Source organism: Apium graveolens, chromosome 10, assembly GCF_009905375.1.
Source record: "Apium graveolens cultivar Ventura chromosome 10, ASM990537v1, whole genome shotgun sequence".
In the NCBI taxonomy this organism is placed as follows: domain Eukaryota; kingdom Viridiplantae; phylum Streptophyta; class Magnoliopsida; order Apiales; family Apiaceae; genus Apium; species Apium graveolens.
This window is the reverse complement of record NC_133656.1, coordinates 203,782,986-203,800,682: the sequence shown is the minus strand read 5'-3', so window position 1 is coordinate 203,800,682 and position 17,697 is coordinate 203,782,986. Positions and strand designations below refer to the sequence as shown.

At 40.3% G+C, this 17,697-nt stretch overlaps 2 protein-coding genes across 2 annotated transcripts; both read left to right on the top strand.

The window, feature by feature from the left end:
- Positions 1-4,976: 4,976 nt before the first annotated feature.
- LOC141691681 (putative mitochondrial protein AtMg00310) lies at positions 4,977-5,582 on the top strand. Its single transcript, XM_074496445.1, has one exon. It carries the CDS (start codon positions 4,977-4,979, stop codon positions 5,580-5,582), a length of 606 nt encoding a protein of 201 aa, XP_074352546.1.
- Positions 5,583-6,190: 608 nt separating this feature from the next.
- LOC141691680 (uncharacterized) lies at positions 6,191-6,694 on the top strand. The gene has a single exon (XM_074496444.1). It carries the CDS (start codon positions 6,191-6,193, stop codon positions 6,692-6,694), a length of 504 nt encoding a protein of 167 aa, XP_074352545.1.
- The last annotated feature ends 11,003 nt before the right edge of the window (positions 6,695-17,697 follow it).

Below are 17,697 nucleotides of genomic sequence, written 5' to 3'. Positions count from 1 at the left end.
TGAGAGTTTTCTGTATTTTTTATAAGTATTTTTAGTTTAGTAGGGAATGTCAAACATCAAACACGGTATTATTGATCAATAATTATTTTAACTTTTGAGTACTCAAACCTATGCCTTTTCATATGTACTCAGATTAAATGGTTTGATCTTCTTATTTTTCGAATCTGATTTTTCAAATTCTCAAACCGGATATAAAGAGCCTTGTGACTCTTTTCTCCTCATATTTATAAAGGAAAATCCCGGAAGGGTCTCACAGTGAATACTTGGCTTGCTCTCAATACTTTCTAATCATTTTCTCTAATTTTGATATTTTTTTTGTATTTTTTATAAGTATTTTTAGTTTCGTAGGGAATGTCAAATATTAAACATGGTATTATTGATCAATAATTATTTTAACTTTTGAGTACTCAAACCTATGCCTTTTCATATGTACTCAGATTAAATGGTTTGTTCTTCTTGTTTTCCGAACCTAATTTTTCAAATGCTCAAACCGGATATAAAGAGCCTTGTGACTCTTTTCTTCTCATATCTATAAAGGAAAATCCCGGACGGGTCCCATAGTGCTTTCTAATCATTTTCTCCACTTTTGAGAGTTTTCTGTATTTTTAATAAGTATTTTTAGTTTAGTAGGGAATGTCAAACATGAAACATGATATTATTGATCAATTATTATTTTAACTTTTGAGTACTCAAACCTATGCCTTTTCATATGTACTCAGATTAAATAGTTTGATCTTCTTATTTTTCGAACCTGATTTTTCAAATTCTCAAACCGGATATAAAGAGCCTTGTGACTCTTTTCTTCTCATATTTATAAAGGAAAATCCCGGACGGGTCTCACAGTGAATACTTGGCTTGCTCTCAATACTTTCTAATCATTTTTTCCAATTTTGAGAGTTTTCTGTATTTTTTTATAAGTATTTTTAGTTTAGTAGGGAATGTCAAACATCAAACATGGTATTATTGATAAATAATTATTTTAACTTTTGAGTACTCAAACCTATGCCTTTTCATATGTACTCAGATTAAATGGTTTGTTCTTCTTGTTTTCCGAACCTGATTTTTCAAATGCTCAAACCGGATATAAAGAGCCTTGTGACTCTTTTCTTCTCATATTTATAAAGGAAAATCCCGGATAAGTCCCAAAGTGAATACTTGGCTTGCTCTCAATGCTTTCTAATCATTTTCTCCAGTTTTGAGAGTTTTCTGTATTTTTTATAAGTATTTTTAATTTAGTAGGGAATGTCAAACATCAAACATGGTATTATTGATCAATAATTATTTTAACTTTCGAGTACTCCTTTTCATATGTACTCAGATTAAATGGTTTGATCTTCTTATTTTTCGAACCTGATTTTTCATATTCTCAAACCGGATATAAAGAGCCTTGTGACTCTTTTCTTTTCATATTTAAAAAGGAAAATACCGGACATGTCCCACAGTGAATACTTTGCTTGCTCTCAATGATTTCTAATCATTTACTCCAATTTTGAGAGTTTTCTGTATTTTTTATAAGTATTTTTAGTTTAGTAAGGAATGTCAAACATCAAACATGATATCATTGATTAATAATTATTTTAACTTTTGAGTTCTCAAATCTATGCCTTTTCATATGTACTGAGATTAAATGGTTTGATCTTCTTATTTTCCGGACCTGATTTTTCAAATTCTCAAACCGGATGTAAAAAGCCTTGTAACTCTCTTTTCTTCTCATATTTTAGGAGTCACTTAGCATGCGAAATGTAAGAAAATGATAAGACAATACCGAAGTCCTGCTACTCCAATCCTCCCTTGACATGTAATCTTACTCCATCTTTAAAGTTTAATTACTATGATAGTGCACCAATATAAATATAAGTATTTTATCATACATAACTTTCGGACTTCGCTAATTTAGTATTATCACTATGATGAACTTCTTTTTTGATATTAATTAGGTACAATTGAAGAATAAGTGTTAATTTGAGAAGATTTTCGTATGCAGGCTTTTCGTTAAATTGTTTTTTTTTTCATTTCTTGAAGAAAGAAAGGAGGATGCTAATAAAATTTTCTAATTAGTCAAGTTCCTATAAAAAATATTATACTTAAATATTTTATTATGTTTTAATTTCCCCCACATATTACACGAAATTGCGGAGGCTTTGACCGATATAGTGATTTAGATGATAGTTTAACAATATCATGTCTCCCCGGGATTAGTTTGACAAATAGTTATTTTTAAGTTATAAAATGTTAATAAATTTATTTTCAAATAGATATAAATACTAATTAAGCGTTCAAAATATGGATTCTGATGTAGCTGGAAGTCGTCAATATGAGCGATTCCTGCTGATTTTTTTTAACATATCTCTATTAATTGTTAAGTATGTATTTTTACGTGAGTGTTTGAGTTTATTATTCTATTTTACACTATTTTGATGTGTACCTTACTTTCAGGATGGTTGCTTACGAGATTTCAGTTTTTTCGCTATGGTGAATGACGGCATCGACATGGCAATATATATATTAATGGTGGATTTAATTGGTACTGTTGTATGATTTTGTAAATTTTGGCATGCGATCTCAATAACCGATTTTTTTTAATTTAAAATATATTATAAAATAGTGTGTTACGGAAAAAAGCCAAAATAATAGGGGATGTGTATTCCGTCAAATTATTCAAAAATCGTAACGAATAATTGAAATAAAAGCTCTGAAAATACTTATAAATATTTTTAAAATTGCTCCTCAAATTTCTACGAAATTATCTGAATCTGAACATAACATATACTGAATTAATTACGTTGAATTATTTTATGCGTACCTTATATTTAACTAATTATGAGTTACTTTTAATTGCAACTAATAAAAGAATAAAAGAAGAGGAATCACTCCAATTTTTTTTCTAAATGTCACAAGCTACAAATGATAAAATAAGGAATGAATGCATATATGGGAGAAAGAAAAAGATGGATGATAACAGTAAAAAATATCGGGAATTCAAGCAAAAATTAATTAATACATCTTAGTGATTGAAAAACCAAGTGATCATAGATTAATGATTTTAAATTAGTTTATTATGTCAATTAATCAATCGGAATTTAAATATAATTTTGATAATTTTTCACCTAGTTGGTTAATATAATGAAAACTTGATGCAAGACAAATATGAGAGAGGAAGGGAAATAAATGGATATAAGAGTAATAAGAGCATCTCCGACCACATAAAACCCTTAGCTAAAAATCATTAATACATACTATAAATAAAAAATATAAAGATTATGTAAAAAAAATCCATCTCCAATAGTACATTCCCTTTATTTATAAATATAGCCAAACTCTTGATGTTGGCTATATTTGTTGAACCACTACAGACCTATAAGAAATCTGTAAAAAAAATTATTAATTTATTACCATATTCAAATAATATTTATATATATAACAATATAAATTTTTTAATAACATACTATTTTTAAAATATAGCTAACCCAATATAGTCAATATCATCGAAGTATAATGACTTACATGTTTAACAAATTTTACATATTGTTCTACAGGTACAATTTAGCCAACTAATAATAGCTAACAGTATTGGAGATGCTCTAAGAAAGAATATCCCAAAAACATGAGGCGCTTAAACCATTAACATCATTCTGTATACATGTAACTTTACTACATCTCTCATTCATTACAGACCATAAAAACTCTAGTACTACAAAGAATCAACAATATACAAACTATAATGTCCACCCCTAAATATATACAAACAATTTTGGCTTCAAGAGGGTGATAAGAATACGAGGTTTTTCCATCGATATGCGTCAACTAGGAGAAAAAATAATAGGGTGGAGAGGATTCAGGATGCAAATGGAGAGTGGAAGGAAACAAATGTTGAAATACAGGCTGTTATTCAAGAGTATTTTGCAGGGATGTTCACGGCTTCAAATCTACAAGGAAAGCTGTCAGATAGAGAGATTGTTAAACAAATACCGGAAGCTGAAAACGAGGACTTATTAACAGGAGTGACAGCAGAAGAGGTAAAGAATGCTGCTTTTTCTATGCACCTGGATAAAGCATCCGGGATTGATGGGTTTAATCCTGCCTTTTACCAAAGTTTATGGAGTGTGGTTGGAACCGATGTGATACAGTTTTGTCGGGATTTCATGCATACGGGAATGTTACCCGAGGGAATGAATAGAACGCTTGTGTGTTTGATCCCCAAAATTAAAACTCCTCAAAATATGGGGGACTTACGTCCAATCTCTATGTGTAACGTTCTAGTGAGGATTTTATGAAAAGTCTTGTCAAATAGGTTAAAAAGGTTTTTGGGATCGATTATATATGAGAATCAAAGTGCTTTCATCGAGGGGCGTTTACTTACTGATAACGCTCTAATTGCGTTTGAAATTAACAACTATATGAAGAGACATACTCAAGGAAACGTGGGTATAGCAGGTTTAAAAATTGATGTGTCTAAGGCATATGACAGGATTGAGTGGGGATTTATTCGAAATATGATGGAGAGATTTGGTTTTAACCAAACCTGGATCAACAGAATTATGTATTTTATCACATCTGTTTTGTATAGTTTTTTACATAATGGTGAAGAGTTTGGAGATGTGATTCCAGGTCGAGGATTGAGGCAGGACGACCCTATTTCACCATACATTTATATTATGTGTGCTGAGGGTCTAAGTGCTATTATTCACAGGAATGAAGTAAATGGATTACTGCATGGGTGTCGTATAGCTAGGGGAGCACCGGTAATCTCTCATTTATTGTTTGTCGACGACTGTTACCTCTTTTTCAGGGCTAATGATGCTGAAGCGGGTGTGATGAAGCGTATACTTGATAGGTATGCTGATATTTCAGGGCAAGTTATAAATTTTAACAAATCAGCTATCAATTTCTCGTCTAATACTAAGGCAGTAGCTCGTGGAATAATGTGTTCAAAATTACAAGTGACTGAAAGTGTGAGTCCGGGAAAATAACTTGGAATGCCTATGTATATAGAAAGTAAGAAAAGAGAGGTGTTTAAGTTTCTGGTGGATCGAGTGGAGCAGAAGTTGCAGTCATGGAGAATGCAAAATATTTCAAAAGCTGGTAAAATCACCTTGCTTAAAAGTGCTGCGCAAGCGGTACCTAATTTTTGGATGCAACTCTTTCTAATTCCTCAGATAACCTGTGATGCTATTGAGAAGAGGATGAATTCATACTGGTGGGGGAGTGGAACTAATGGCAGAGGGATTAAATGGATGTCATGGAGTAGATTAGCTGAGGTGAAGGAGGGAGGGGGACTGGGTTTCAAGAAGTTGAGGGAATTTAATTTGGCTATGATTGCTAAACAAGCATGGCGTCTGCTCAATAATTTGAACCCTCTGGTTACAACAATAATGAAGGCCAGATACTATAGAGATACTGATTTTCTAAATGCTAATCTAGGTGTAAATCCAAGTTATACTTGGAGGAGCATCATGGTTGTGCAGGAGAATATGAAACAAGGAAGTAGGAGGAAAATAATAGATGGACAGGATACACGTGTCTGGAAGGTTCCATGGTTGCCATGTCGTGATAATGGGTATGTTACTATTGAGGAATATTAGGAATTGGCAAATACTACCGTCCATGAATTAATGGACATTAAAAATAAAAGATGGGATGAGGATTTGTTGGGGGACCTGTTTAGTGAGAGGGATAGGTTATTGATACAACATATACCATTGTCTAGCCGGCCAAATATGGGACATGATGCGTGGTACTGGATCTGTGAGGACAAGGGCCAGTTCACAGTTATAAGCTGTTATAGACATATTCGGGGAGAGCAGGTGTGTGCAGATAGGAAGTTTTGGAAGATGCTGTGGGGGATCAAACTTCCAGGAAAGATGTTGAATTTTTTGTGGCGTGCCTGTTCAGATATATTACCTTCAACAACAAATCTGGTCATAAGAAATGTTAGCATGGTACAATCGTGTTCATGGTGCCAGGCTTATGAGGAGGATGCGGTCCATGTGTTATTCATGTGCTGTTATGCAAAAGAGCTGTGGGATTTGGTGGGTTTACAAAGAATAGTGCCGATAGGAGATGGGAGTTCTGTGTTACAAGCAACAAGGAACAGTGTGCCCAGATTGGACTGTTGTGTTGGAGCTTATGGGTGCGTAGAAACTCTTGGGTCTGGGACAGAAAACAAATATTAGCATTTGGAGTAAATGCCATGGCTATAAACTTGTTTCAGGACTGTAAAAGAGCACAAGAGGATGGAGCTAGTGTGAATGGTCGAGATCAGGTACAGAACTGGTGCAAACTGCCACCTGGGTGGATTAAAGTTAATATCGATGCTTCTTGTCGAGTTGACTGTGATTTCATTGGAGCCAGCTGTGTAGTTCGAGATGAAAATGGTAATTTTCTATGGGCAAGGATATGTCGAGTTAGAGGACGTATGCAGGCAAGGGAGGGGGAAGTCAGAAGTCTTAGAGAAGCATTACTGTGGATCAAACAATGGAGACATACAAAATGTATTTTCGAAACGGATGCAAAGTTAGTAGTTGATGCTGTTCATGGAGGTAGGGGCAGCTCAAATTTTTATACAATTGTTGATGATTGTGTGGATATTATAAAACACTTCGAGGAAGTGTTAGTTGTTTTTGCTAGGAGGTCTGCGAATAAAGTAGCGCATTTGTTAGCTAAAGCTACTTATTCTATGTCAGATCCAACATAGTGGTATGATAATCCTCTGGATTTTATTTGTAACCAGATCAGGGACGAAAGTTAAGTTATGCAAGTTCGTATTTTTCAAAAAAAAAAGTAACATTTCCTCAACCACAAAAAAAGAGAGAAAGATTTCCAAATTATATAATTAGACAATTGATGTCATCTTCAGCTCCACAAAGTAAAAGATTTTTTTCGGAAAACTCACATGAAATCAAAATCATCATAAAATGATTCCAACTTGCTGACAAAAGCGACATCGTCATTATCATAAATTTATTCTGAGATAAGAAAAATAATTAAATTGTTCTTTTGACAAGAAGGAGGTGATAGTACATATAGCTCCTGGGAGGGCCACTCCTAGGCCTTCAACTCCACACAGCTCCTGGGAGGCCTACTCCTAAGCTCCTAACTCCATATAGCTCCTGGGAGGACTACTCCTAGGCCTTCAACTCCGTACAGCTCCTGGGAGGACTACTCCTAAGCCCCTAACTCCACGCGACTCCTGGGAGGAGTAGTCCCGCGCAACACCACTCCCAACTAGCTCAATCCCGCAAGCAGAACCCCGATAAACCCCAAGCACGTGACGGGGACAACTGTCACACATCAATCATGGGAATAATCAGGGCACGTGTCAGAGGATCCTCAGAACATTCCTCGACCAGTCCCGCGCTGACACGTGTAAAGCATCCACTCCCGTCAGGTGTCCTCCGCTCCCAGAACCAATGGCTACGATTCGAAGGTACCAACCCCAAAACCCTATCCTTGGGCTATAAATACCCAAAGAAGGTAAGGCTTTGGGGTTAATGATTCTTTCACACTCGTATATACACACAGCCACCCTGCATTAATATTCATCTTCATCTTCCCAAAAAGCTAGTTCTTACTCTCACGCCGGAGGTGCCGCGGGACTCCAACCCCCCTTCCGGTGTTGTTTTGTAGGAACCCAACCACAGCTACACCTCTACAGCGGCGAAGGATCCAGGACGCCGTCGAAGGAGCAGCCCCACCACCAGGAGTTATCATTTGGCGCTAGAAGGAGGGCCGAACATCCTTGGGTTTCGGTGCGCCTGGATTCATCGTCATCAACAAACTCTTCAAAGAGTCCATTCATTCAAACTTGTAAGAATCCAAGCAACCCACCTTTTACATAAGCATGAATGTTGTTTATTTCGGCCATGTTTGTGTGCGCTTGTTATTTTAGGCCACGTTTGTGTGAGCCCGTTTTGTTGATTAAAGCCACGTTTGAGTGAGCTATCGTTAGTTTTAATCGTTATCGCTCTAGTTTAAATACGGCATTTGCGTTGTACTTCATCGTTGAATAGTGACATAAGATTGTTTGAGCTGCTCCCAGGAAGCTATTTGTTAGTTTTTCTTGTTATTTTGGGTAGTTTTTACAGATTTCATAAAGCAACCATAGACCGATATTCTCTGTGGCATATTGCTGTTATTTGTTGTTGGTATTGTTGAGAAATGGCAAGGCCAGGAAAGAATACCTCTGGAAGACCATCTGCTAGTGCTCAGGTCCAGGAGCCGGACCACTCCTAGGCCCTTGACCCAGGAGCCGAGAGAGAAACGTTCCAGGAGCAACCACTACACACTCCCGTAGTGGAGAGAATTGTAAGCACCAGGGATGCCAGGACCCTCATAGAGCTCAATCAGTACAAGTACACCAATGTCCCGGTAGCCGAGGAGCACATGGCCAACCTTACAAGCGATGAACTCGCAGAAGCAATCAGACTGTACAGACAGGAGCAGACCCGGCTCCAAGAAGAGGCAGAACTAGAGGAGGAGCCGGAGGAATCCGGAGACTCCCAGCAATCAAAGAGGTCTGTATTCGACCGCATTGGAGCCAAAGGAAAGAAAAGCAAAAAAGGCCAAGGCAAGAAAGAAGCAGAAGCTGCTAAACAGAGAAAGTTGGAAGAAGTCCGGGAGCAAATCAGGAAAGAAGAAGAAGCAAAGCTCGAGCTAAAGATCCAAAAGAGAATGCAATTAGAAGAAGAGAAGCTGTTGACCAAGTCTAGGAGCAAAAGAACCCGGAGAGACCCTACTCCGGAGCTGATTTCTGATGATGAAGAAGAAGAGAAGCAGAAGGACCTAAAAGACATGATCTATGAATTGCAGAGGAAGATGGACAGAGACTCAGGAGTGGAGATTGGAGAAACACTCACTCCTTTCAGCCACTCCTTAGAAGCTATCCCCCGACAGCGGAACTTGAAATATTACAACTTTGACTCCTTTGATGGTCTAGGAGACCCGGAAGAGCACTTGAACTACTTTGAGCAGATAGCGCAGATATACTAGTACAATGATTTGACGAAATCAAGGTTCTTCGCTTCAACCCTTAAGGGAGGGGCCCAGAGGTGGTTCAGCAGAATCCCCTCCCGCAGCATCCACTCCTGGAAGGAATTTCGAGCCTCTTTCCTTAGGAGATTTCGGGCGAACAAAACGCACGAAATGCACATGTGTCACCTGAAGACGATCCGGCAACACGACAATGAGTCCCTCTCTGCATACATGCGCCGGTTCCAGGAAGCAATCAATAAAGTTTCAAATCTGGATGAGAGGGAAGCTTTAAGAATCTTTAGAAGAAACCTGAACCCAGAGCACAACGAAAGGTATATTGTAGAGCTGATCAATAAGGAGCCGCAAAGTCTGGCAGCAGCTTATTCCATGGCTGCCAGATTCATTAAGGAAACAGATGTGCTCCAGGCAATGAGAATGACCCGGAATGGAGGGTCTAGGAGTAAAAACACTGATGACCGGCCGAAAGGGGGTTACCATCAGGACAAGAAATTCAAGCAAAGCAACCAAATCCAAGAAAGACAAGCATACCCGGTTTTCCAAAGACTTGATCCTAAGCAGGAGTCGAACAGCGACCCAGGACCCGTGAAGCAAGCTCGGGAGCTGAAGCAGGAGCCGGACTGGACTCCTCTCAACATGACCCGTGAGGAAATCTTGAAAGAAGTCAAAGACAAGCCTTTCTATTATCCTCCGAAGCCAATGCAAACTCCTCCGGAGAGCAGGGCCTACAATAGGCAGTGTGATTATCACGAGACCCATGGCCACAAGACCGAGAATTGCTTATCACTCAAGTACTTCATTGAGGACCAAGTGAAAAAGGGGAATATGAACAAGTACTTAGTTCGGGACAACAGCAGAGGGGAAGCGCAAAAGAAAGGAAAGAATGTAGTCAATGTGGTCCTAGGCGGATCCTACTCCCCACCCCGGAACCCGGACTTCGGCGAAGAAGTACTTTCAATCCAATCACTCCTAGACCTGGTGATATCCTTCAGCAGCAAGGACTACGAAGGAGTCAACCCTCATCACAATACAGCTTTGGTTGTCACTCTAGACATTTTCGATAATGAAGTAAGAAGAATGCTCATAGACAATGGCTCCTCAGTAAATATCCTCTTCAAGCACACAGTGGATAGAATGCATTTAGGGAACGTCCGCTCAAATGAATGTCGAGAAGACCCACTCTATGGCTTCGTCCACAACTTAGTCCCAATCCAAGGAACCTTGTATCTGCCAGTCATCTTTGGATCTGCTCCTAACCAAGTGACTCATGTCATCAAATTTTATGTGATAAATGCTCCTTCTTCATACAACGGAATCATTGGCAGATCATCTCTAACCATGATGCAAGCAATAACTTCAATTTCCCATCTCAAGATTAAGTTCCCAACCCCGACGGGAGTCGGGGAAATTAAAGGAGATTACGGAGTTGCTGAAACATGCTACAACCAGGGGTTAGTTATGGCAGAAACCCACCAAGATAACAAGAGGAAGGCTACGGTCCTTCGCAAGCAACAAAGCATGAAGAAGCACCGACCCCGGATAAGGGAAGAAGCGAACAAAACAAGTCCAGAGGAACTGGCAAGCAACCAAGTCATGGTACTGGACAAGACAAGTCGAGTCCTAGAACAACCTTGTCCTATCATGCAAGCAACCAAAGAACCTGAACAAGCAAACATCTATATGAAGAAGAACTCTGAGGCCCGAATTCATCAAATGGTTTCAAACAAAGAAAAAGCAAAGATCGAGGCCGCAGTCGAAACAGAAGAAGTCGAAGTAGATGAAAGCAATTCAAGCAAAAAAGTGAAGATTGGGTCAGGACTTAAGGAGTCCTTCAAAGAGAGATTAGTATCCCTGCTCCGGGAGTATAAAGATGTTTTTTCTTGGAGTCCAAGGGACATGCCAGGACTACATGAATCCATAGCAATGCACAGCTTGGATGCCAACCCCAACAGGAAGCCAGTAAAACAGAAGAGAAGAAACTTTGCTCCAGAGAGGCAAAGAGCCATTGAAGAAGAAGTAGAAAAACTACTCAAGGCAGGAATCATCAAAGAAATCAAGTATCTGGAGTGGCTAGCTAATGTGGTCATGGTTAAGAAGTCCAACGGCAAATGGAGAATGTGTGTGGACTACACTAACCTAAATGATGCATGCCCGAAGGACCCGTATCCTCTTCCAAACATTGATCAACTGATAGATGCCACCTCAGGACATGTAATGCTAAGTTTCATGGATGCCTTCTCCGGATACAACCAGATAAAGATGAACCCGAAGGACATCCCTAAGACAGCATTCATAACTCACAGAGCAGTCTACGCTTATGTGATGCTACCCTTCGGCCTTACCAGCGCAGGATCCACTTACAAAAGAACCATGAACAAGATATTCAAGTCCCAGATTGGGAGAAATTTAGAGTGCTATGTCGATGACATGATTTCCAAATCAACAACTATACCAGGGCACGTGGAAGATCTGAAGGAATGCTTTGAAAATCTAAGAAAGAACCAACTCAAGCTAAACCCGGAGAAATGCACCTTCGGAGTAGGAGCAGGCAAGTTCCTAGAATTCATGATTAGCAACAGAGGCATAGAAGCCAATCCGGAGAAAATAAAAGCAATTCAGGAGATGAAAGCTCCCAGGACCCAAAAAGATGTGCAGAAGCTAGCAGGATCACTAGCAGCACTCAGGAGATTTGTCTCAAAACTAGCAGAGAGGTGCCTACCCTTCTTTGATTTACTCAAAGGAGCAACCAATAAGAAAGAGGTAAACTGGAATCCGGATTGCCAGAAAGCATTCGAGGAAATCAAGAACTACCTCTCTCAGCCACCAGTCCTAACTAAAGCTAAGCCAGGAGAGCCTCTCTACTTATACTTGTCAGCAGGAGCACAAGCCGTAGGAGCTGCACTAATCAGGGAAGAGAATGGAACACAGCAACCAGTCTACTATGTAAGCCAGGTCTTAAAAGATGCAGAAACAAGATACCTAAGATTGGAGAAGTTTGCCTTCGCTTTGGTTACAACCTCAAGGAAACTCAGGCACTACTTTCAAGGGAGGGAAATCAGAGTAGTGACAAATCAACCACTAAGAAAAATAATCCACAAGCCAGATATCTCGGGAAGACTTGTCAATTGGGCTGTGGAATTGAGCCAATTCAACCTAAGCTTCATTCCCAGGACTGCAATCAAAGCTCAAGCTCTTGCAGATTTCATCATCGAATGCAACTTCCCAGAAGAAGATCAAGAACCAATGGACATGGATCAGGAGCCAAAAAAGAAAATTAGTCTGGGAGCCTGGACCTTAAAGGTAGATGGTTTTTCAACAAGCGAGAGGTCAGGAGCCGGACTTATACTCAGAAGTCCAGAAGGATTTAAGATTCAGACAACTATATCCTTCAGCTTCCAAGCAACAAACAATCAAGCAGAATATGAGGCGTTGATCGCAGGACTAAAACTCTCCCGGACTCTAAGGGTCCATGACTTAAAAATCTATAGCGACTCCCAGATAGTGGTCAAGCAAACAAACGGAGAATATATAGCAAAGGACCCTACTCTGGCGAAGTACCAAGCACTGGTTCAGAGCTACTTAGCCTCAATCCCAAGCCACCAAGTCCTTCAGATATGCCGAGAAGAAAATGAAGAAGCGGATATCCTATCCAAATTAGTCCGGAATTCATCAGATCTGGACTGCTCAGTCTATTTCGAAGAACTCCACAAACCATCCATTGAATCCGGAGAGGTCTTGGAAATAGAAAGCACTCAAAATTGGATGACTCCCTTCGTAAACTACTTGGACAAAGGGGAGCTCCCAGAAGACAAAGGAAAAGCTCAAAGATTGAAAGCAAAAGCAGCCAAGTTCTTCCTCGAAGAAGGAGTACTCTACCGCAGGACCTTCTCATCTCCTATCCTGAAGTGCATTGGCCCAGAAGAAGCAAAGTACTGCTTGGCAGAAGTGCATGAAGGAATATGCGGAGACCACATGTCTGCAAAACCCTAGCTCATAAGATCATAAGACAAGGCTACTACTAGCCAACAATTCATCAGGATGCAATACAATTCGTCAAGAAGTTCAAGGAGTGCCAGCTCTTCAGCAATGTGTCCTGGATAAGCCCAGACCTACCATCCTCAGTCCTATCACCTATCCCCTTCGCTGTTTGGGGTATTGATATCATGGGACCCTTCCCTCGAGCAAAAGGAGACCTCAGGCACCTACTAGTCTCTATTGACTACATGACAAAATGGATTGAAGCAAAAGCAATGAGGACAATCAATCAGCAAGACTGCACAAAGTTTATGGACAACATTTTGATGAGGTTCGGGATACCACGAGTCCTAGTATCAGACAATGGACCTCAATTCATTGGATCAGAGTTCGAGTCCTACCTCCAGGAGCGCGGGATCAAGCACAAAAAATCATCAGTGGCATATCCCCAAGGAAATGGCCAAGTAGAAGTAACGAATAGAATCCTGCTCCGAGGTATCGAGAAAAGACTCAAAGAAAGTAAAAGTAAGTGGCCAGAAGAACTACCAAGCGTACTTTGGTCCTACAGGACAAGCCCAAGGACAAGCACAGGAGAAACTTCATTCAAACTAGCTTATGGAACAGAAGCAATGCTGCCTATTGAAGTGGGCTCTCCTTCACACAGAGCAATAAACTTTGAAGAAGAAGCAAACGAAGAAGGACTCAAAACAAACATGGAACTAATTGATGAGGTCCGGGACCAAGCTGTACAAAGGATGGAAAAATACAAGGAGAAAACAAGAGAGCACTTCAGTAAGAAGTCAAGAGTCAAAAACTTCTAAGTTGGAGACTTAGTCCTTCGAGACACTGAAGCATCAGATCCCACAAACACCGGAAAGTTAATGGCCAAATGGGAAGGACCATATAAGATCAAAGAAGTTCTCAGGCCAGAAACCTACAAGCTCTTGAACATGGATGACTCAGAAGTCCCAAACACTTGGCATGGACTAAGGCTAAGGAAATTCTACCAGTAGTAAAGCAAACAAAGCAACCAAAAAACTTGTAGCCAATATGGCAAGCAACCAAAATGTTTCTCCTTCTACATTGTATGAATGATCAATGAAAAGCTTTCTTTTTAACTTGCATATTTTTCAAAAACCATCACTAGTCCGGACAACCTATTAGTTAGGACTAGAGCAACCAATTTTTACTTAGAATTAATTTTCTAACTAAAAGCAGCCACTAGTCCGGACAACCTATTAATCAGGACTAGAGCAACCAATTTTTACTTAGAATTAATTTTCTAACTAAAAGCAGCCACTAGTCCGGACAACCTATTAATCAGGACTAGAGCAACCAATTTTTACTTAGAATTAATTTTCTAACTAAAAACAGCCACTAGTCCGGACAAGCTATTAGTCAGGACTAGAGCAACCAACTTTTACTTAGAATTAATTTTCTAACTAAAAGCAGCCACTAGTCCGGACAAGCTATTAGTCAGGACTAGAGAAACTAATTTTTACTTAGAAGTAATTTTCTAACTAAAAGCAGCCACTAGTCCGGACAAACTATTAGTCAGGACTAGAGGAACCAATTTTTACTTAGAAATAATTTTCTAACTAAAAGCAGCCACTAGTCCGGACAAGCTATTAGTCAGGACTAGAGCAACCAATTTTTACTTAAAATTAATTTTCTAACTAAAAGCAGCCACTAGTCCGGACAAGAAGATTAGTCAGGACTGACCAACAAATCTTACTTGGAAAAATATTCTAAGGCAAAAACAAACTACAAAAACAAAGTAAAATAGCATCAAGGAAAGCATTCATTACAAATTTACTGGACTAAACGACCCCGGAACAAAGTACAAAAATTACAAGAATCAAATGTATCAAATCTTTCGACAAATATCAAGTTCACAAGAATAAAGTCAAGAGTCCGGAGCGCTGGGAGGAATGAAACTGGGACAGGGGCCGTCAAATGGCTCCGGTTCTCCCAACCCGAGCTCAATGTCTTCTTTCGCCTTGATGAACTCGGAGACGAAGCTATCACAATCGGCCTCCGGATTAGTCTTGATGTGTCGCTCAGCAACCAACCAACATTGAGCTATCTCCGGAGCACCAGCATTGGCAAGAGCCCTATCGTACTCCTCAGATCTTTTAAATTCATCAATAACATCAGCCTCCGGACGAACATCAGACATTTGCCTCCGGAGCTCAGCCAACTCGGATTTTAGGTCAGAAACCTCCTTCCCCGCATTATCATCTCGGATAGTCACTTCATCTAGATGCTTGTTCAACCCGGACAAAGAATTATCCTTCGCAATGATTTGGTCCCAGAGCCGGCTAATCTCAGCATCCTTATCAGCAACAGCGCTCCGGAAACCTTTGATCTCATTGTAAGCAAGAGAGGCGGATCCGGCCATATACGCACCAAGCTGCAAAAGACAGATAAACTTAGAAAAATATTATAAGTCAAACTAACACAATAAACAAGAAGGGAAAGAAGAAATACCTGACCCCAGAGCCGGGAACACTCCTTCATAGTGGCATCAAATCCGGACCCATTCATCTTACTCCACTGAGATTGAGTTGGAATCCCAGCCATGAAGTGAGCCACCTTCTCCTCCAGCTCCGGACCACCTTCATCCGGACAATCTTCATCAACTGCTTTACCTTTGCCAGCCCCGGACCCAGAGCCAGCTTCATAATTTTCAGCCCTGGGAGGTTTCGACCCAAGAGTCCGGAGCCTCTTCCTCCTTCGCCTAGAATCAGCACCCGGAATCTCCCCAATAGGACCTAGATCCTTAAGATTATCAAAATCATTCCCCATATCCAGCTCAACATTGTGCTCCGGAGTAGATTGGTTCACAGGAACTTCAGGCTCCGGATTAGGGACCACATTACTCTGGGACCCTTCCTCCACAGAAGCATTCGATCCGGACCCACTACCAGCAGTCTTCTTTGGCAACTTGAAAGCTTTACCAAGACCTTTCAATGCATCTCTGTACGCTGAAGACGACATGTCCGGATTGTATTGAGGCAAACCTGCAAAGGAGCAAAGCAAAAACACAAGTCAAAACTAGTACAAAATCAAACCAAATAAAGACATATAAGAAACACACAAAAGGTCCGGACAAAAAGAGAAACTACTTAAACCCTATTCTATTCATAGTCCTATACATCATAAAGGTATCCCGGGTCATTTGAAAACCCAAGCATTCACAAAATACAAAAATCATCCGGAACGCATCTCCCCGGAGAACATCCCTTCGGAACCTAGTCCGGACTCCTTCAGCAGCTATATAGGGAAGATAAAACAAATCCAAGCCCCTCAGCATGATAAGCTCTCCATTCCAATGCTTCAAAGAAGACTGCTGAATCACTGGCCTATAAGAACCCCCATAACCGCACTCAACAGCCCGGAACCGAAGCTCATAAAGAGGAGTCTGACCGGACCGGACCAAATGAAATAAGTGATGCCATAGTTTAAAAGTGGGCTGAACTTTAAACTTATTGCAGGTGGCAATAAACCAAGTCATCCATTTTATACCGTTTGGCATAATCTGCATCGGAGAAACCTTATATACATACTTGCACAAGTGCTTGAGAAACAAGTGCCAGTGCGGGTTCCATCCGAACCGGAGATGCTCCAGCCATACCGGAACAAACCCATCAGACGGCCTATGATAAATCCTTTCGTCCGGAGTCGGCCACCTCCACTCAATCCGTCGATCTAGTTGAAAGGCGGCCCGGACTGACGAATCCTGCGCCCCATGGTCCAAGGCAGCATATTCCTCCTTCAACTCATAGGGCTCCTTAGCCACTATGCTGCCAGCAAATTTCCTATCCAATTCTTCCTGATTGTAAGGCCCCGGAGCCGCATTCTGCTGCCTAGCATATTCGGACCTAATGCTCCTATAATAAAAGCTATCCTCAATTTCCTCACTCTTAGTCACGAAATACCCGAGGTTCTCAACCCAGAGCCCCTCCAGACTACACGGTACCTTCCTGGAGGAGATCTTAGCAACCGAAAGCTTCGTTATGGCCTCAGAGTCTGAAGTAGAAGCTTTCTTACCCATTTCAATCCGCTCAGAATTGCCAGAATACTCAGAATCCGAACTAGATGGCCCCGGATAGCAAGTTATGAAAGCCTTGGCAAGAGCTTTAGTCCGGACCATAAACCTAAAATAAGTGACAAAGGTTAGTCTAAAACTCCTATAGTTTATTTATCTTTGAAGCTACATGGTCCGGACTACCCTATTATTCATTTTTATCACAAGTTAAAAGAGACAGTCCGGAGACCCAACAAAGAATAAACCACTAAGCAGGCACTCCGGACTGCAAAAACCCCGAATCCAAACAACCAAAACCACCCTATGACTCCGAACTCAAACAACACAGAAACACAAAAACGCAAACCAATTGCAAGTTCCAAAACCTATCCAATTAGTCCGGACTACGTATCCAAGTCCGGACCCTAACAGAAAACCCTAATTCCAGAAACAATATCAATACAGAATCAAACACCAAAATATAGACAAAAACACATATATATACACATACATACAGCAAAACAACCAAAACAAAATACAATTAACACAGAAACACGACAACAAAACAATGAAATTCAAGAAAGAATCAGATTAAAGACATAAACAAAAAAAAGAGAGAGAACAACACTTACAAGATTGAGAAAAACGGAGTGACTGGGGACGACGAAGAAGCAACCACTGCCCAAGCAACAGTGACAGGCGGC

Coding starts and splice junctions, on each gene's coding strand:
- LOC141691681 (XM_074496445.1), top strand. CDS start 4,977: ATGCCTATGTATATAGAAAGTAAGAAAAGAGAGGTGTTTAAGTTTCTG.
- LOC141691680 (XM_074496444.1), top strand. CDS start 6,191: ATGGCTATAAACTTGTTTCAGGACTGTAAAAGAGCACAAGAGGATGGA.